This window comes from Danio rerio, chromosome 23, assembly GCF_049306965.1.
Source record: "Danio rerio strain Tuebingen ecotype United States chromosome 23, GRCz12tu, whole genome shotgun sequence".
Taxonomy (NCBI): Eukaryota; Metazoa; Chordata; class Actinopteri; order Cypriniformes; family Danionidae; genus Danio; species Danio rerio.
The window spans coordinates 22,601,819-22,622,737 of record NC_133198.1 but is presented as its reverse complement, the minus strand read 5'-3'; the positions used below and the strand labels follow the sequence as shown (position 1 = coordinate 22,622,737).

The window sequence follows — 20,919 nt, the reverse complement described above, 5'->3', positions numbered from 1 at the left end:
AATATTTGTGATGCCACGTCACTTTTACATTTAATATGAGCAAACATTCGTGATTTCCCGGGTTCCAATGACCACCCGAGCATTTGGTCCTCATTATCCACAGTTCAGAGATATGAGGTCATTCTTCTTTAAAAAAAAATTAAGAGTGTGCAGGAGGGATTTCATTACCACATCCGAGAGCTGGAGAAGGACAAAGCAACAGCGCTCCCTCGAGACCGTGTGGAACCAAGACGGTACATCTGAAGGTCTTTGTCGCCATCAAGTGTTTTTAGTGAATGCGACGCTTTACTAAACTGCGACGAGAACAATCCTTAGTTTTGATAACGTTCAAACACTAAACGACGTTCTCACTGAAAACGATGCTCAGCTCAAGCCAGCATTAATTTATTTCTGTCTGAATAAATGCAACATAAACATGTCTAATTTTCAACGAGGATTCAGCCACGCCACGTTAATGTTCACTTCACCGCTAAACTTGGAACTAAAACGTACAGATACACGACAAGTCGTTAGAGCGTTATATTTATAATCCTCACTTTTGCGGTATGCACTTAACCAACTTGTCTATTTATACCCGAGTACAAATTTTTCGTTGTGATGTCATTGCTGTGTCATTAATTTAAATGTGCAGTTAATAAGTAACTGACGAACCATCTCAGAAAAATATATATATATATTTATTTGGAATATGTTAAAGATTTTTTAATATATATTTTATACATTTTTATTTAATTAGTAAAAATAGGCTAAAATTTAAATTGTAAAATAATGCACACATTTTCGCGTGATTAAGCCTATTCAGATTATACCTTTAATTCTATTTAGAACGCACTATAAGGACGTAAGTTAGATCAGGTTCTTTATAGAATTCTTTGCTGCTTTGTGTTTTGCAGTTTTTCTCTTGATTAGAGACGCTTTATCTGAATTTGCGTTTAATTTTTAGTCATTCTGATTTGTACTTCGGACATCTCTGCAAAAAAAAAAAAAAATAAAAAACTAAAAATGAGAGTTTTAGCACTGTGTAACTATGCAATATTCACACATAATTTTCCAAGCGTCACAGAGATACCTGAATACCTGCCCACTGCCCACTGCTCCAGGTGTGTGTTTTGCCTGTGTGTGTGTGTGTGTGTGTGTGTGTGTGTGTGTGTGTGTGTGTGTGTGTGTGTGTGTGTGTGTGTGTGTGTGTGTGTGTGTTTGTGTGTGTGTGTGTGTGTGTGTGGGTGTGTGTGTGTTTGTGTTTATAGTTACTAATAATACAGAAGACGGTCACCAAAGACACTGAGGGTTGGTGAGGGCCACCAAAGACACTGAGGGTCGGTAAGGGTCCTCAAAGACACAGAGGGTTGGTGAGGGCCACCAAAGACACTGAGGGTCGGTAAGGGTCCTCAAAGACACAGAGGGTTGGTGAGGGTCACCAAAGACACTGAGGGTTGGTGAGGGTCACCAAAGACACTGAAGGTTGATGAGGGTGACCAAAGACACAGAGGGTTGGTGAGGGTCACCAAAGACACTGAAGGTGGGTGAGGGTCACCAAAGACACTAAGGGTTGGTGAGGGTCACCGGTCACCAGAGCACAATTGGGTTGGTGAGTTTCATCAAAGACACAGAGGGTTGGTGAGGGTCACCAAATACACAGAGGGTTGGTGAGGGTCACCAAAGACATAAAGGGATGGTGAGGGTCACTAGAATACCTAACAATGAGTGCTGCTGAGGATTACTGCAATGTGCTGGACATGATACAGTGGCAGATTTTGTTATGAAGACAAAGACTGCAGATGCTGATTCTGACTGAAATAAAGCTTGTCATCTTCAGGCATCTTTAGTCTCTCTCTTCTTTTTGTCTGCATTCTGCTTAGTCTTTAGTTTGTAGCTCAAAAGCTTGAAGTTCAAAGTTAACATATTTAATGCAATTACAACAAGTTAAATTTGCATTACAACAGTTAACATAAAAATTAAACTGACATGTCACTTAACCAAAACTGGCCATAGTGCATGAGTGTGAGTATGAATGGAGAGCGTATGGGTGTTTCCAAGTATTGGGTTGCGGCTGGAAGGGCATCCGCTGCATAAAACATATGCCGGAATAGTTGACGGTTTATTCCGCTGTGGCAACCCCTGATAACCACCTGACTGCCTGAGGAAAATGAATGAATGAACGATGGTCTATTTTGTAGTGCAAGAGGACAAATTCACTAATAAAACAAGCCCGATTCCAGGATATAAGGGTGCTTGACAATTAAGGTTTTAATTATCATATTGCCATATGATCCTTTTGTTAAAAATGTTTATATAAAAATCTCCATCATTTTAAACAATGGACTGGAACTGGTAAAAAATAAAGCATCATTCCTGGAAGGACCCCATCGCGCTGATGGACTACAAATACCAGCAGACATATGAGCGACCGCACTACAAATCTCGCTTTGGCTAAAGCACAGAAAATGACAATCTTAAATGAATCTACAGCACGCTTATGATTGTTTTAGGAAATACATTGATAAATGATTGTTAATTTCGCAAACTAGACTACAAAATCGGTTTTAAACGATATAAATACAACGCGAATATGTAACCGGAAGTAGTTTCCCTCGTTGCATTATGACGCAGCGGAAAGGCAGTTTTCTTCCTTTCCTCCATTAGGTGAGTGCGTGGTAAGAGCGCGGTGCTTTGCTCTCTTCCTTTTTGTCGAAAAAACACATTATTTTTCCAATGATATACACGCGTTGTCCTTATTAAATCAATTGTTATTGTGTACGTTACAGATCGCAACCATGGGCCGCCGTCCAGCCCGTTGGTAAGTTGTGAATTTGGTGTTTTAAAAAGTAGCCGCAATGAAAATGGCAGGCCCCGCTAACCATGTGCAGCCCGCCGGCCACATACAAGGAGTAGTGACAGGACACTCACGAGCTCTGCTTTCTGATACTAACAAGTGTTTATATAAAACAACTTTAAATTTAATTTAAATGCATGATAGGTTATTTGTTGGAAGAAGTGGTTTTGGTGTCAGGCTAACAAATTAGCCTCCCAACAGTCACTTTAATGTTATTTGACATTTTTGCTGTTTGCAGCGTAATAGTTAAATAAGATCTTATGGTAACTTTATAAACTGTCGTATATTCCTATATATAAGAGTTTTAGTCTTGTTAATGGTCTACTGTCTTTTCCAGTTACAGATACTGTAAGAACAAGCCTTACCCCAAGTCCCGTTTCTGTCGAGGTGTTCCTGGTAAGCCATGTATTTTTTTGGGGGGGGATGTAATGCTAATTGTCTTGTTGCATAAAACAAGAATGTTATTTTGTCCATTTACTTAAAGTATATTTGTCAGCTCATGACTTAAATGTAACATTAGGGATAGTTTACTCAGAAATAAAAAATTGCCATTTGCTTATCAAGTTGTTACAAACCTTTGAGTTTTTACTATCAAACAAGATATTTTGAAAGCTGTAAATTAGTAATTGTTGACTTTAACAGTATTAATTTTTTTCTAAGGATGTCAATGTCTTCAGCTTTTTTGTGTCAAACGTAATAATTTTAATAAAATCAGCATAAATGGCAAAAATCTAGCTGTAAAGATACGTTTTTGATCAAGTTTTACCATTTTCTGTTCCAGGGACATTGGTTAACATGTTTACATGATCATTCTAACCTAGTTTAAGTATGTAAAGTTGGTCTAGAATGTGTCTGTAAAAACGCTGTGGGAATGCAAAATGTGCGCATTAGTGTTATCTCTGTATAAATCAATCAGTTTAAGGTATGTTCTGTCTCTTTACCAAACTCAGATCCCAAAATCAGGATCTTCGACTTGGGCAGGAAGAAGGCTAAGGTGGATGAGTTTCCCCTGTGTGCTCACATGGTGTCTGATGAGTATGAGCAGCTGTCCAGTGAAGGTGAGAGATGCTGCGCTTACTGAATTTTACAATTTGACATTACATTTCAAGCACTGTAGTTCTGGGTCATATTTAAAATATTATACAAAAAAATAAAAACTGCTCCTAACTTGCTTTTTTTTTGAGAGAATTGTAAAAAAAAAAAATAATAAAATAAAATTTGGTGTCAGTCCTAAATTTTAGACTGTAATGTTATGTATCTTTATTTATTTGCTTTGAGTATTTCACAAAGTAATTTAGTGCTAAAACTACTCCTAAATCAGTGAGATGTTAGAGCACTGTAGAGGACTCCTAAAACACTAAGACCAAACCATAAACTTTCCTAAAGAGGCTGTTGCTGGCAATCTGCATTCGGAAAGGAAAACGTTTTTAAAAATTTGACTGAGCTTTTGAAAAGGTAAATCTTAAGTAATTATGCAAATATATTCTATAAGTAAATAGTATTTTTTATCTTCTCTGCAGCTTATTAAGCCGACTGGACAGGTTGTGTGTACTTGTGTGGTGTGCAAAGGCTGCAGACAGTGAATCTTTGGTTGTGTATGAGCCTGGCTGGGTAGTGCCGGGCCCTTTAAGGGACCATTGAAACATGCCATTGCTGAACATTAAAAAAAAGAGCATATGATTGTCAAGTTCTATTTTTACACATTTTGTATACCTTTTTAAATATTTAAAACCATTTAATATTTGCTAGATTTTAGAAAAATGCGTAAATTTTACATGGGAAGGATCTTTATTTAATGTCTAAAACATTTAAAAGCAAGGAACATACATTATACCACGCAATTATTATCTTCAGCTGCATTTAAAATTTCTTTTAAAGTGACACTATTTAAAAAAACCTTTATTTGAATATAGCATCACTTTCTTAGCCAAGTTTCAATCTCTTGCGGAGACCCCTCCTATCCCTATCAGCCAATCACTGTACATAATTGGTAATCATGCTGACATCATCCATAGCAACAAGGTTAACCCCACTCCTACTCTCCGCTTAAGACTTATAAACTCTTTATTCTGTAGTAAACATTTGTCTCAGCAGCTTTGTGAATATCTTTTGAGAACTCTTAGATAATAACATTTAACTTTTCTTTAGAAAATCTCTGTGTTGAGATGAAATTCTGATGATTTTTTTAATCCGCTGATTCATTTGTCTAGCTCTTGAGGCTGCCCGTATCTGCGCCAACAAGTATATGGTGAAGACTTGCGGTAAAGATGGCTTCCACATCCGTGTGCGCCTGCACCCCTTCCACGTCATCCGCATTAACAAAATGTTGTCCTGTGCCGGAGCTGATAGGTGAGCTGCTGTTTGCTCTGATATACTCTACTGCAGCTTATTAAGCCGACTGGACAGGTTGTGTGTACTTGTGTGGTGTGCAAAGGCTGCAGACAGTAAATCTTTGGTTGTGTATGAGCCTAGCTGGGTAGTGCTGGGCCCTTTAAGGGACCATTGAAACATGCCATTGCTAAATTTATTTATATTTGTTTTACAAATTCGAGCACTTTTAAGGGAATTAAACTGAGTTATGGTGTCTTCCAGGCTCCAGACTGGTATGCGTGGTGCGTTCGGGAAGCCTCAGGGCACAGTGGCCCGTGTGCACATTGGCCAGGTCATCATGTCTGTGCGCACAAAGGCCCAGAACAAGGAGCATGTGATCGAGGCTCTGAGGAGAGCCAAGTTCAAGTTCCCTGGCCGTCAGAAGGTAATGCAACACAAATGAAAACTAAGTTGTAATTGTCAAGCGGTCGCTGATGTTGGGTTTCTTTCTCTTTAGATCCACGTGTCCAAGAAGTATGGCTTCACAAAGTTCAACACGTGTGACTTTGATAACATGCTGGCGGAGAAGCGTCTGATTCCTGATGGCTGCGGGGTGAAATACATCCCCAGCCGTGGACCCCTGAGCCGCTGGAAGGCCCTTCATGCCAACTAAGCACCTCACACTTGCTTTCGTTTGTGTGAAAAAGGCTCAAATGACCACAAATAAAGTCCATTCTTTGATTTTTCTAGTCTTGCTGTTGTTTTTCCAAGCTCTAAACTGAACACCTGTGGAAGTCCTAACTTGTAGTTTTATTTTGAAATATAATTTATAATATTTTACCCAATTAACACTTTTAAAAATGTTATTTAAGATTCATAAACCCTTGTATAATTCAAATAGAATATCTGTTTCAGATGGAAATAACTGAGATGCATACTTTCATAAACAATTTAATGCTGCAATGGTATCTCTGTTTAGTAGATGAGTTCATAAAAAAAAAAGTGAATTTAGTAAAAAGCTAAATATATTTCCAGTGTATTTGATGTTTTTTTTTTATTCAAAATAACTTGATTCCTTTAAAAAACTAATTGACATGCAAAGATACTTTGATTTCTCAGGTCTGACATGATCCAAACAAAATGTCACATTATTAAAAATATTGTTATTGTAAGTAATAAAAACATATAGGGTTTTATTTTCTAACTGATATGCAGGTGTCAATTTATCTGAATATTTTATATAAAAATATTGAATGTTTAATAAACGAAATGTATTTGATCCACAGAAATAAAAACCATGACACGCTAGTGGGATTCAGAAAGTTCAATAGCGTCCCCTTCTGGAACATTTAACAGTAAGTAAAGTAGGACCAATTCAAGTGAACTTGTTAAAGGAATTGTTGAATTGTCAGATCACATTAAATGCATATTACAAAATAATTTTGCATTGCTTGGCTTTTGGTTTAAGTTCTGTGAAACATTTTAAAAAATAAATAAAACAATCTTTCAAGAAAAATAACTTCCTCTTTATCAGGCCACATCCTTCCGCTAGACAATTTTTGTTTTGTCACTTGAAACCTACATGGATGACTTTCTGACTGGGCAAATTAAGCAACATGGAAACTTGTACATAATGTTCTTTTATCTTTCTTTTTTTCACTACATTTAACTACCTTCAATATAAAACAACTACCTTCAAAATTTCCAGTAGAGGATGTAGAAAAAGCTTAGTTGATAAAAACATAAATGTAACGATAATAACAGAAAAAAAAAAATCTTTTTTTACAAAAAAAAAGCATGCTGAAAATAACACCTGAGCCAATTCATCATTATATTCGAAAAGCCATAAAACACGCAAAGAATTTAATCTTCAGTCACTCTCCAACGCATTCTGAGCTCAAGTACAACAGAGCTGTGTAACAGCAGAGTATAGTCTTCATCTGGGCCAGATGAATAATCCACTTGTAGTTCATACAATCATCTGCATGAGCAGTAAAGCATTCAGGACAAACACAGCAGGCAGAAGACAAGGAGCTTCACTGTATCTTGTGGACATCCTTGATTTCACATCCTTGAGGACCACCTCTATGGGGTAGTGATCGCTCACTTCTAGAGCCTAGAAAACACAATCCTGCGTTCAGTAACAGCAGTATAAAAGGTAAAAGCTGTATTTGGCTTATTTGGTATTACCTGAGCCTCTGTAAGAAGGAATTCCTTGGGAAAGTTAAACGGCTGTGCTGAAAATGGTTTAATTGATCTGAGAAAGGGCTCTCCATGCACAACAATTCTGTTGATTGTAGATATAAAAATGATGCATTAAAGTCAAGCAGATGATGTGTTTAAAATAAGACATTATAAGAGTATTCTAACTTCTCTACAGTTTAGTTTTAAAAATGTATAGCCTGACTGAAGTAGTATGTCTGAATTGAGTATTCATAAAAACACTACACTATTTACAATAAAAGTGGGAGGAAAAACCACAAAGAAGTTTTTACAGTGATGCCATAGAAGGATGTTTTAGGATTCCTTAAAGAACTTTTTAAAGAAACCTTTAAATGATCATTTGCACATTGTGTGAAGAACTTTTGATAATCTAAAGAAACTTGTACCTCTATAAAGAACCTTTTGTGGGATGAAAGGTTCCATAGACGTTAAAGGATTCTTCATGGAACACTAACAAAATAGTTATTTACCAAAGTGTAGATGAAAAGTGAGCTACTGCTTCCAAATCTGTGTAAAATTCAAAGTTAACTGCTACTTATAATTGTGAGTTAGAATAATTGTGTTTATATATGCAAGCTGAAAATTGTAAGAAATTGTGAATAATCAACAAACTTTCCATTTTAAAAAATAAAACATGCCATAAAAAATGCATTGAAAACACAAATCTGATTTCTGAGATCAAGGTAACACTTTATTTTAAGGTGTCCTTGTAAGGTGTACACGTTTTATGTACTTACTATAGTAATTACAATTATGCATAATTACATGCAGCTTATCCTTATACTAACATGCATTCTTTCCCTAAACACACATCACATGGTAAATATAATAAAATACTTATTACTCAGTAGTTAAATAAATTGTTGCACTTTAACAAGGACACCTTAAAATAAAGCGTAACCAAAACCAAGTATTGTGAGCTATAAGCAAAAACAGAAGATAAAGTCAGATTTTTACCTAAATAGTGAAATATATATCACAACTGTGACGAAAGTCACAGTTCTTAGAAAATGTCTGAATTGTTTAATTTAAACTTAGCTGTAAGATATAACTCACTTTTAGTATTTTAACCAATGGCAGAACAGAAGAATCAAGAGCATCATCACATCATTCATTCATTCATTCATTTTCTTGTCGGCTTAGTCGCTTTATTAAAATGGGGTCGCCGCAGCAGAATGAACCGCCAACTTATCCAGCATGTTTTTACGCAGCGGATGCCCTTCCAGCTGCAACCCATCTCTGGGAAACATCCACACACACACACACACACACTACAGACAATTTAGACTACCCAATTCACCTGTACCGCATGTCTTTGGACTGTGGGGGAAACCGGAGTACCCAGGGGAAACCCATGCGAACGCAGGGAGAACATGCAAACTCCACACAGAAAAGCCAACTGAGCCGAGGATCGAACCAGCGACCCAGCAACCTTCTTGCTGAGAGGCGAACGTGCTACCCACTGCGTCGCCTCCCTCATCATTCATCGGCTGGGAAACAAGGTTGTAAAATTGCCCCAATCAAATTGCTCCTGTGTGCCATTATTGTTACACTTGTTATTGTTTTACCTTTTAAAAGGATATATTTATCAATATATAATCAAAATCAATATTAGGGTCAGTTTTTGAATTGAAGTTGAATATAAACTAGCTTGTCAATAAGCTTACAATTGATTTTTGGTTTCTTAGTATGTGACAATATTTGCCCATGATACGACTATTCAAAAAATGGAATCTGAGGGTTAAGATAAAAACATATGAAAATATTGAGAAAAAATGCCTTTAAAGTTTTGCACAATTTAAGTTCTTAGCCATGGATATTAATAATCAAAAAATTATACATTTAAATATTTATGACAGGGAATTTTATTATGCCCTCTGTCAGTAATTCTGTTCATAATTTTATTGGACAAAATTTTAAAGCACAGCCTTAGACTGGAGAGGGTCCGGTTCGGGGATCACAGGATTTCATCTCTGTTATTCGCAGACACAGTTGTTCTGTTAGCTTCATCAAACATGGACCTTCATACACTGGGCCAGGTTGCTGCCGAGTGTGATGCAGCTGGGATGAGATTCAGCACCTCCAAGTCCGAGGCCATGGTGCTCCACCCGAAAAAGGTGGTTTGCCATCTCCAGGTTGGAGGAAAGTCCTTACCTCAGATGGAGGAGTTCAAGTATCTTGAGGTTTTGTTCATGAGTGAGAGAGGGATGGAACGTTAGATTGCCAGGCGGCTCAGTGCAGCGGGAGCAGTAATGTGGTTATTGTATCGGTCCGTTGTGGTGAAGAAGGAGCTGAGCTGAAAGGCAAAGCTCTTGATTTACCAGTCAATCTATGTTTCTACTCTCACCTATGGTCATGAGCTTTGGGCCATGACCGAAAGAACAAGATCTCGGATAGAAGCGGCCAAAATGAGTTTCTTTCGCAGGGTGGCAGGGCACACCTTATATAGGGTGAGGAGCTCTGTCACCTCTGTGAGTGAGGAGCCTGGAGTAGAGCTGCTGTTCCTCCACATTGAGAGAAGTCAGCTGAGGTGGCTCAGGCATCTGTTTCTGGAAGACTACCTAGAGAGGTGTTCCAGGCATGTCCCACCGGGAGGAGGCCCAGAGGAAGACCCAAATAATGATTTTTCTGCTTGTTCAAACTACTTAATTAAAATGAGCTAAAACTATGCAATTCTTATGATTGTTTGGGCAACATAATTGTTTTATGTTCAATCTACTTAAATTTGTCAAGTTAACTTAATTGATTTGTGTTGGGACAGCATGAATGAATTGTGTGGAACCCTGCATTTTTTAAAGTGTCGGCAGTTGTAGATGCACACCCTGACCTGACCCAAAAGAAAAGAGAATGGGCATTTTTACAGTTTGTTGGTGCATAAAACTGTTCTTTGAGCTTCATATGATTACAATTGAGTCACATGGAATATTTTGACAATTTTTTTGGTTCCTTTTCAGGACTTTTAATGTCTCTGGGCCCTTGCTGTCTAAGGAGGATGAGAGAGCTCACAGATTTCATCTAAAAATCTTCATTTGTGTTCTGCAGATTAATGAAGGTGTCCTGCAAAGTTTATCTCCAACCCTAATCAAACACATCTGAACAAGCCAATCAAGGTCTTACTGGTTATACTGAAACTCGGCAGAACACCGGCACTCCAGGACCAAGTTTGGTGACCCCTGCCACAAGTCACATATTATTCTTGTTGTGAAGAGCTATTTCTTCACTGTGTATGTAAATTACTAACAACATTATAGTATTATGCTGATTTAACACGCACGCACGCACACACACACACACACACACACACACACACACACACACACACACACACACACACACACCTGTCATAGGCACAGTCAGTGGACTCTTTGACTGTGGTGTCCACGTTATCCTGAATCAGCCAGGTGAAGGAGGGGTCAGTATAGAGTCTGATGTTCTTACGGTTCTTCTTAGCCACATAACCACAAGCTGCATTGAAGTCCCCGAGGAACATCACATTCTGGTGAAGTGATAAAGCAAGGTTTAAGACTGGAGCTCACAATATTACACTGCATTTATTATGAATAAAATCAATCGCACCTCAGTTTCCCATCGCACTTTAACATCCACAAAGACGTCATAGAGTTCATCGATCTCTTTGGTAGCATTTGAAGGAGTGGTGTGTTGTGGGATCAGGACGAACTCTTTAGCCACTTTTAACAGAGAAATTTAAAGTGAGAAAAAAATCTGCAATATTTCAAAATTCAGCATAAACTATCATTTGTTTTGGAATAAATTAAGGGTGTTTTGTTGTTTTACATGTTTTAGGGGCTTGGAAATACACCACAAAGGGTTCTCTGGAGAAAGCATCAATATCTCCTGTCTGGGTATCTGGATACTGATACTGGCCTTTCAGTATTGCGGTGCTTTTCCTGTTGGTTAGAACAATAGAAAAAAATTAGGAAATGAGGAATAAAAAAGAGGAAATGAAGAAAAATATGTCGTGACATTAAGTAATGATGATCAACAATACAGGTGAAGGCAACATTATAAGTATTTCTTAGAAATGTGAATTATTTTTCCAAATATTTCATATATAAATAAATGCTGTTGAACTGAGAAGATTTTAGTGACATTTTTAAACACAATTTTCTTTGGCCATGATGACAATACACTGTAAATATCAATAAGGTTACTTTATTTTTAAAAATGAGTAAAATTTGCATAATTATACAAAATAAGTCAATTGAATAGTTCCAAGTTACAATGGGTTTATTTACATCTTTTTTTAGTAAAGTCAACTTGTTGCATTTAAGGCAGTTGGTTTACTCGCTTTATGTAACTAATAATTTTACAGTCTAGTACATAGTATTTTACTAGTTATTTTGCAAGATACTATTATTCAGCTTAAAATGCCGTTTAAAGGACTGACTAGGTTAAATATGCTAACTAAGAAAGTCACTGACAAAAGTGTTTTTTGTAGCTAATAAAACAAAAAAAAATCTTTAGGAAGCAAAAAAGATATTGACCTTGTCTTTCTGTACTTTTAAAAATATATATTTTTTATTCCAGCCAAACTAAACAAAATAATACTTTTTCTAGAAGGAAAATTTATGAAATACTGGACAAAATGTCCTTGTTCAGTTAAACAGCACTTGATCTTGAAAAAGAATTCACAGGAAGGCTAATACTTTTTTCTTTAGCTGTATGTATGATTGTGATTGTGATGACAGTGTAATGCAGTATATCTGATCACATCTTATTACATCACATTTAATTTTAACACCCTCATTAACTATGGATGCACTAATATTGATAAGCCTATAGTTGTTTTCATGTTATATTACATTACTAATAAATGACCGTTATTAAAATTCTATGCAATTTTCTCTAAGTAAATTAAATATAAAGCACTCATTCATTTTAGTGACTAAAATCACAGTGCAGCAGGGTTTATCCATTTATGGCAAGATGTCTTTAACAGTTTAGTATTAAATAAAAATTACATTTTCTTACGACAGTTCTATATATGAAAAGGTCAGACTATGTTGTGTCAGGTGACATAAATGTTCTGTTACACTGAATGACAATGATTTAATTCATATTTTGACATTAAAGAATACACCTTTCTAGCATTTAATGTTGTTAGAAATTGGTCTGCCTCAACCCAACTTCAACTCTAAAATGTATGTTGATGCTCATTTTTTCAAAGGGGCTAAACTGTTATAAAAGAGCATTCAACAGCTTTGTTGTCTCTGCACTATTTAAGATGATCACACCTTGTAATGGTGACAATAGTAGAATGGGGATGGGTGAAGAACCATCTCAGACAAAGAGATGTCGAAACGTATATAACACACAAAACACAGCTCTGACAATTGTCAAGGAGCAATTTCATTTACATTTAAAGGCAGTAAACTAAAACCGCATAAAAGGATTAAGTTTAAGAATGTTCATTCTGACTCTGCAAAACCTGGTGTATTGCAGTTTACTTTGAGACTGCTTTGCTAAATTAACATCTTCACTGAGATCTTTTACGTCCTCATAATTGTTTCCTACAATGTCCTCTATGCATTTAAGCACATTATAAAACATTTTAAATTTGCCCTGATATAGTGCAGACAATGAAATCTTTGACCTATATTCATTTTGCTACAGATTAAATTTAACAGCATTTTAAGGGAGTGCTAGATGTAAGAAAATCTAATGTAAAAGTAAAATAAGGGAAAATATAAGCATTACGATTCAATTCAGTATCTATCATCACTAATAAATCAAGGCTTCTCTGATAAAAACTATAGTACATATCCCACATAGCAACATTTCCAGCCTGATCTCACAAGGAAACGTAAGTATTTTATGTTTTGTCAGTTTAGTGGCGAATTCATACAAACTCGTACAAGTTCAGTCGTACGAAAATGTACGATATTAAAAAGGAGGCGTGGTACCCAACCCCACCCCTAACCCCAACCGTCATTGGGTGATGAGCAAATTGTACTAAATTGTAGGAATTAGATTGTACGAATTCAAACGAATTAGCCACTAACTCAAAAAGTTACGGATTGCCGTGAGATTGCGTTGAAATTTTTCTGGCCCAGTTCTAGCCCACACAATCAGCTGTTGCTCGGCCCATATGCCGCAGTGAATTATGGTACATGACTGGACTAAGTTAGGCTTCCAGACAAAGGCTGAACATGGACCATATATGGGCCAAGTCTCAGCCAAGTTAATAACCCATAACTGGGCCTAAGCTGGGCCAGATATGTTGGTGTATCACGACTGCAATGAAATTGATAAACCCATGTTTTGTTTTGTTTTTATTCCAAATTTTTTACAATTTAAATGTTTTTAAATGTGGGTCAAGAGAGGCCAAATGTACATGGCCAACATAACAATTTTTTACATCTGGACCAAATATAACATTTGACATCTGGCCCATGTCTTTTGTGCTGCCTTAAAGACAGTGCCACCTCTGCCAAACCCGGGCCATGTTTGGCCCACATGCTGTATGCCAGTTCTGGATGAATGCCTGCTGTGCCTGCTTTATGTCAAATCTGGGCCAGAATTATTTGTTACCTGGGATAGTATATATTATAACACATGCTTTACCTGTAAAAAAACACGTATTGCTCCTGATATGTCTGTGTTCTTCCAAGGCGTTCACTTGCCACATACTGAAAATCATTATCACCAATTCTGAAACCAAAATATAACATTTGAGCATTTAAACATGGTAAATTCGTTCATCTCTCAGTCTGATTGATTATTTCAGAAGCATTTTTTTTCAGTAATTTAATATAATCTACTTGTTGACTGCCTCAAGTAGTCGTGGGATGGCTTTATTTTTCTGATCTCTGACCTCCTGGAGCAAACAAATGTCACAGCGAGCTACAATCTGCAAGGTAAAAGCAAAACATCATTTATCTGGTGCTTTTTATATTACCAAAACATTAAAAAGCATTCATTCACACTCATCCTCTTACCCGTGATATAGAGTTCATGATTTTGGCATCAGCTGATTTTGAATCGCCAAAGCTCTGGACGTTAAAAGCACAAATTCTGAAGCCATAGCAGGTCAAAAGACCAGAGAGAAGGAAGATGCTGAGGAGAATCCGTCTGATGGTCATCCTGCAGATCAAGAGAAAGGCTACTGCAGTTAAAGCGTCTATGGTCATACAGAAGAACAACATTCAAATACTTTACCTTGACACAGTAACAACTGACCAGTGAGGAAGACACTGTACCCTTCAAACGTTTGGAAACAGAACATTCTTTTTTTAATATACTGATTTTGGTATATTAAGATTTTTTGATTGTGATTCGCTCAATTCAGTTAATCTTTATTTCTATAGAGCTTTTACTATGTAAATTTGGTCAAACCATCTTAACATAGAAGTTCAAGTAAATTGAAACTGTCAGTCCAGTTTTTAGAGTTGAAGTTCAGTTTAGTTCAGTGTGGTTTAACTTTCACTGCTGAAAATATTTGTTTGTACATTATGATGCATACATACATACATACATTAAAAAAGAATACTTTTTTTTAGCACAGGGACAGGAAAAAATATATTAAAAGAAGGAATAATGCCACAAAATTTCTATTTCTAATAAAAGCTGTTCTTTTCAAATTTTTGAGTCCTATACAAAATGAATAATAGGTTCTGTAAAAACAAAAAATGTATTAACTGTTGTGCTTATTATTATCAGTGCTGATGATAATGACAACTGTGATGAAAACGAGCCCACCAACTCGTCTTCAAGGGGGAAGAAATGTGAGTTCGTAAAAAAAAAAATGATGGCTTACACGCAAAGCACTGTACTAATAATTATATTAATAAATATAGCTGCAAGCAGCAATTAACAAGGTTCAAGCGTTTTAGCAGTGTAAGGTTGTTTATCAGTTAGGAAGCTTGTAAGTAGTTTATCCGACAATTAAATATATAATTAGAGCGTTAGAGTCTTTAGTTGAGTTAATTAACAAGTTGAGTTAACAAATTGTTCATTAAACACTCCAAAAACTCAAAAATGCCCCCCTAGTGGATGATTTCTTTTGAAATTTCAACAGACCTTTTGGGGCATGGATTCAACATGCCCACCGAGTTACATTCTGATCGGCCATAATTAACTGTGTTTAATGGGTGCTCAAATTTAATTGGCTAATGGCAGCCATTTTTATAGTATGTCATTCTTCTTTGTGCAAATACACTGCATGCATTCAAGTTTATCCATCTAGTGGCTAAAATGGTAACTGAAACATCATATTCAGCATCAACAAACATTTAAACAATGTGTTTTTGAAACGTTTTCTACTATTATAGAGCAATCTATTGCCCGATCTACAAAAAATTTTACATGTTTGTTTACATAAATAATAATAATAATGCAAAAAGTTTCTTTTTGCACAACACATCAGCATATTAAATTTATTTGTAAAAGTTTGTGTAATACTGAAACCTGGAGTTATTAAAGCTTACCAACATTTAAATAAACATTTTAAAAACATTAAAACAGATATATGTATTGCTTTTTGCCAATATTGCAGCTAGTATTGTATTTTTAAATCAAACTAAATGAAATAAAAAATGTAATAACTTTAACTTGATAGGCATTAGCAATCATTCAGTTTCCAAACATTATAACACTTCTGTAAAATCATCTCAGAATAAAGTAGCAGTAGGACAGTGAAAAACTGAAGTATGCAAATACAGTAATTCATTCAACTGTTTGTATTGCTACAGAAATTGCAGAAAAGAAGATCCTGAAACTAGTGAACAATACATGAATATCATATGACTGTGGTTTGTGGGATTTTTAAGAACATTTAGAAAAGAGGTTTTGAGATTTTCTTTTGTCAAATATAAACTTATTTCCCCTTTTCTCTGACCAAAAGCATCTAAGATTTAGACTGTAATAAAACACAAATGAACAACAGGTTGGAGACCATTTTGGAGTCTCAAGAAAGTATTAAAGTTTTTCATTGAAAGACTGAATAAATAAATAAGCTTCTGGTGAAAGCTGACATTACTTTTCAGTTGAGACATGTTATTAGAAAGTGTCAGTTAACACTAATAACAGACTGTGTGACAGATCAGGTAGTGTCTGTTCTATGCTGTTTTAAGTGACCTTTTGTAAAGCAAAATAGCATAAACTGCAATTGGAAGTAATCCAGATTGTAGAAAACATGTTGAAACATGGTCGTTGAGGGTTAGATGCTTAGTTAACAAAAGGTTTGTTTTTACCACACTTTTTATGTCTATATGAAACAACTGTTTGCTGGTTGCTACAACATAAGAGCAAAGCTTTAAGAAAACCACAACAGTCTACCAGGCTGTGACAAAACCACATACAAAGCTTAATACACAGAAAAGCAAACCTTTTTACCTCATTAGAAACGTGTTTGGTTTCACTTCCACAATTCTGCTCTGCTTCTCTGTCTTTTCGCCAGCAGAAGTCTTTTCCGCTGCTGTTATTATACCCAGAGTGCCTGAAGTCACTCCCACTGCTTTGCTATTTGTGGCTAAGGGAGGAGCTTAGCTTACAAATGTGTGGAGTGTTGGGCTTTCCACACCCTGCAGTAGAGATGAACACAACACACATGCAAAACTAATGGAGTAGAGGGGTGTATAATCTATTTACTTAGAACTCATCTTTCAAGTCTTTCCAGTTTAAGGCACTGTTTTGCTTAGCAGCCTAATAGCAAGATCATAGCCTACTTAAAGGGACAGTTCACAAAAAAAGTTTATTTGCTGTTGATTCAAATCTAATCAAATCTTTTACATGTTTTGTTTGTTTGTATGTGTGTTTATGTCATTAAGGAAGCTCATGCTGCAAACTGTTGTGAACTGGCTCAGGAGTGTTTGCTGAGGCTGTGGGTTAAAGTTGTCATGAAACCAAAGTTAAGATTGGATTTTTTTTTTCATTAATGTGACTTACATTCACTTGAAATTTAAAAATAAAGTAGGACAGAGCATAATTTTGCCCTTTGGGAAGGGATTGGATTGTTGGAAGATGGGTGTTGCTAAAAAATGAAAGAAGATAGATGAATGAATGAAAGCAGTGCAGAAAGCAGATAGCCCCTCCCAAAAGGTCTTCCATGTGACCAGAAGTGAAGAAAAGTTCAAATAAATATTAGAGTGCCACAAACATTCATTATATTCACAAGTAAGTAAAATTATACTTGCAAATAAAAACATAAACAGTCAAAGTCAGAATTAGTAGCCCCCTTTTAATTTTTTTTTCTTTTAAATATTTTCCAAATGATGTTCAAAAGAGCAAAGATATTTTCACAATATGTCTGATATTATTTTTTCCTCTGGAGAAAGTCTTATTTGTTTTATTTCGGTAAAAATAAAAGCAGTTTTATTTTTTTTTAAACACCATTTTAAGGAAAAAATTATTAGCCAATTTAAGCTAAATTTTTCTTTCGATAGTCTACAGAACAAACCATCATTATACAATAACTTGCCTATTTACCCTAACCTGCCTAGTTACCCTAATTAACCTAGTTAAGCCTTTAAATGTCACTTTAAGCTGTATAGAAGAGTCTTGAAAAATATCTAGTCAAATATTATTTACTGTCATCATGGCAAAGATAAAATAAATCAGTTATTAGAGATGAGTAAATAAAACTACTATGTTTAGAAATGTGTTTAAAAAAATTCTCTCTGTTAAACAGAAATTGGGGGGGGGGAAGAATGGGGCTAATAATTCAGGGTTGCTAATAAATCTGACTTCAACAGTAAATATTTATTTTATTTTACAAACACAATTTTGCCTCATATTTATAACTGAATTGCATCATGTGCATTTGTAGATTAGGCAGCATTTGTGGGTAGCTCTCTGTGCATTTGTAGACTGGTATTTGTAGATCGCTGTGGGTATTTGTGGGTAGCTCTCTGTGTACTTGTGGATTTTAAAACATTTCTAATGTCAAGACGAACACTAATCCGCAAATACCCACAGCGATCTACAAATGCACACTAATCTACAAATGCACAGGACGCAATTCACATAAAAACGTCAGCCAAAATTGTGTGTCTAATTTTACTTACTTTTCAATCTAATTAATGTTTGTGGAATTCTAAGACTTATATGTGGGTCTCATTGTATGTATCTCAATATGCTTGATATTTGTGTTAGGAACAAATGATTTTTGTCTCTTTTAATTTTTATTAAACAATTGTATTTGTTTTGCTTAAGGTTCTATATTAACCAAACTTCTCTGAGTGTGAAAAGCCTTGCAAGAAGCTTATTAGAAGAAGAGGAAGTATGTATGGGTGCGGCCACTGAAGGACTACAAAATGAGTGATAAGTGACAAATTCCACCTAACTCCACTCGTTAATATCAGCTGTGTATATATTCTTGGGTCAAGAAATGTAGAGTTGTTGCGCACCTCCTGAATGTAATAATTGCATTGGAACGAGGATACAAAGAATTCTGTTCATCAAAATATTAATTTGAACCTAATAAATTACTAAAATTTTGACATTGAAGAAAACCCTTTCCTGACCTTTTAATTGAACTCGCAAGGAATTGGTTAAATATTTCAACATTTTTCAATAGTTTCACATTTATTTGTGTATTATATTACATTTATTTGGAATTACAAAACAATTCTCACTCCATAGGTGAAAAGTAAATAATGTTTACTCACTTCATAAGACCTCAGCGTATCATCAGGAGCTGCAATTATTAATTTTGTTAAATAATTTGTTAGACTCTCAAAGTGCCAGCTTTTGACTTGCATTTAGGGATTACTTAAATCTGGATTAAAATATTCCTACTGATACAGTAAACATGTTGGATTGCCTGTGGGTGAGTAAATAAACAGCAGGTTAATGGGTAAACTATTGGTTCAAGTTGCTTAAGTTTATTTGCGTAAGTATCTGCTGCAGTGCTGCTACTCAGAGAACAAAATAAAAGTGATTTTAAATCAAGGAGTTTGGCTGTCAAAATCTGTCTAAACTACTGACTGACAATAAATAAGGTAAACAACTTCAGACAAATAAGCTTAAATCAATAAATACAATTATTTTTATAAAACATGCATGCATATTAAAATAAATAATCTTTTCTGTGGTATGGTCAAGACATAAGCAACGTTCACAATATAATAATAGAAAATATTTTGCGAACTCTAAAAAAATATTCTTGAAATTATAAACTAAATGATGAGAAACAGAAGGTGAAATCATTCGTAATTATTACCAAACTCACACAAACAGAATCTGCACTCCCAGAGTTATTTCTGTGGTTTTCCATATGCCTGTAAAAATTTCCACATGGTGCATGTTGCACTATATGCATGTGATCCAGTTTTACACATACCACGTCTGCTGTGTTTCCCTATGAAAAATGTTTAGTCAAATGTGTATGATGGCTGTGACCATTTGTGCTTCCAGCTCCTTTTAGAACCAGTACAGAACAGACACAATAAAAACAAAAACGACAGAAACTATGGTCTGAAAACAACACTATTGTAACCAGGGGCGTAGCACCAAATTCTGGACCCTGTACCCTCTCAATGTCAGTGGGCCCCCTACACATTTTTTTAAAATTATTTGAATATAAACATACACAAATAGTGTTTTAATCTATAATCAAATCAGATTAATGACTGGTTCTTTCATTCACCACCATTGAGTGCTGCTACTGCTGGTGTGTCGGAACCACTGGTTGTTTCTGAAACTGGTTAATGTTGGCAACCTGACGTTAGCTGGCCTGGCCCATAATTTACTTACAGCAACAAGCAGCCTGGTTGACAAACTAAGCTAAAGATTTAACATTAGCATACATACATTACAGCGCTTGAAATTAACTTTTTTACTTGGTAGGACTGGTGCTCCCAACTTCAAAAAGTTAGGAGCATCCCAAAAAATTTAGGAGCACCCATTTTCTTTTTAGTTATGCGCCGATCTTGATTCTTAATAGCCGATTTTGATTAGTACACGTACATCTCGGAGATGTCTATTTGACGTCTGCATTCACATCTGCAAGACATCTACAAGACGTTTCCTATCAGATGTGAAATAGACTTCTATTAGACATCTTTAAGATTCAGAATGTGTGTAAAACTGACATCATACATATATATTTTGAAATATATAATGACATTGACATCAATTGGAGGGGCCAATTAATTCGAAATAGACTACAAAAAAAAATAATAATAAAAATTGGTGGGATTTCAAAGGGCCCTCTCGCTAGACGGGGCCCTGGGTAGTCAGGTCCACTTTTCCCTCCACTACCACGCCCATGTACTCAAGTCAAGCATTTACTTCTGTCACCCTTTAAGGATAAACAGGAAAAAGATACAAAGAATGTGTCGATGTGTGAGGCATATTCAGTATATCAGGCATGCAGCATAGTAGAATACCGGGGTTGATCAAGCGACAAAAATTAGGACCAAGTTCTCAGACGGGTACTCAGGCTGGACATTTTCCCCATTGATTATGAAATAGTAATGAAATATGTACAAACGTAGTACAAATATGTACATCTCACATCTCTTTTTGAAAAAATAAAATAGAAATGAGAGAAAGTATATTAAAATCACAGGTATAAACAGTCGCAAGAAGTA

The 20,919-nt window shown here is 35.7% G+C and overlaps 2 protein-coding genes and 2 non-coding genes across 5 annotated transcripts; 3 read left to right on the top strand and 1 right to left on the bottom strand.

The window, feature by feature from the left end:
- The first annotated feature begins 2,628 nt into the window (after positions 1-2,628).
- rpl10 (ribosomal protein L10) lies at positions 2,629-5,884 on the top strand. 2 transcript variants are annotated; one of them, XM_073938119.1, is made up of 7 exons: positions 2,629-2,654; positions 2,766-2,797; positions 3,171-3,229; positions 3,784-3,891; positions 5,044-5,182; positions 5,426-5,588; positions 5,661-5,884. In XM_073938119.1, the coding sequence occupies exons 2-7, from the start codon at positions 2,775-2,777 to the stop codon at positions 5,814-5,816; spliced, it is 648 nt and encodes a 215-aa protein (XP_073794220.1). In that variant the 5' UTR covers positions 2,629-2,654; positions 2,766-2,774; the 3' UTR covers positions 5,817-5,884.
- LOC137489191 (small nucleolar RNA SNORA70) lies at positions 4,348-4,481 on the top strand. The gene has a single exon (XR_011008544.1). It is a non-coding gene; the product is annotated as a small nucleolar RNA SNORA70 (small nucleolar RNA).
- Positions 5,213-5,346, top strand: LOC137489190 (small nucleolar RNA SNORA70). The gene has a single exon (XR_011008543.1). It is a non-coding gene; the product is annotated as a small nucleolar RNA SNORA70 (small nucleolar RNA).
- A 568-nt stretch (positions 5,885-6,452) lies between the features above and the next one.
- Positions 6,453-16,802, bottom strand: dnase1l1 (deoxyribonuclease I-like 1). The gene is made up of 9 exons (NM_213153.2): positions 16,721-16,802; positions 14,326-14,470; positions 14,149-14,237; positions 13,952-14,038; positions 11,162-11,274; positions 10,943-11,055; positions 10,705-10,862; positions 7,334-7,430; positions 6,453-7,259 (listed from the first exon to the last, which is right to left on the bottom strand). Exons 1-9 carry the CDS (start codon positions 16,723-16,725, stop codon positions 7,113-7,115), a joined length of 954 nt encoding a protein of 317 aa, NP_998318.2. The 5' UTR covers positions 16,726-16,802; the 3' UTR covers positions 6,453-7,112.
- Positions 16,803-20,919: the final 4,117 nt, after the last annotated feature.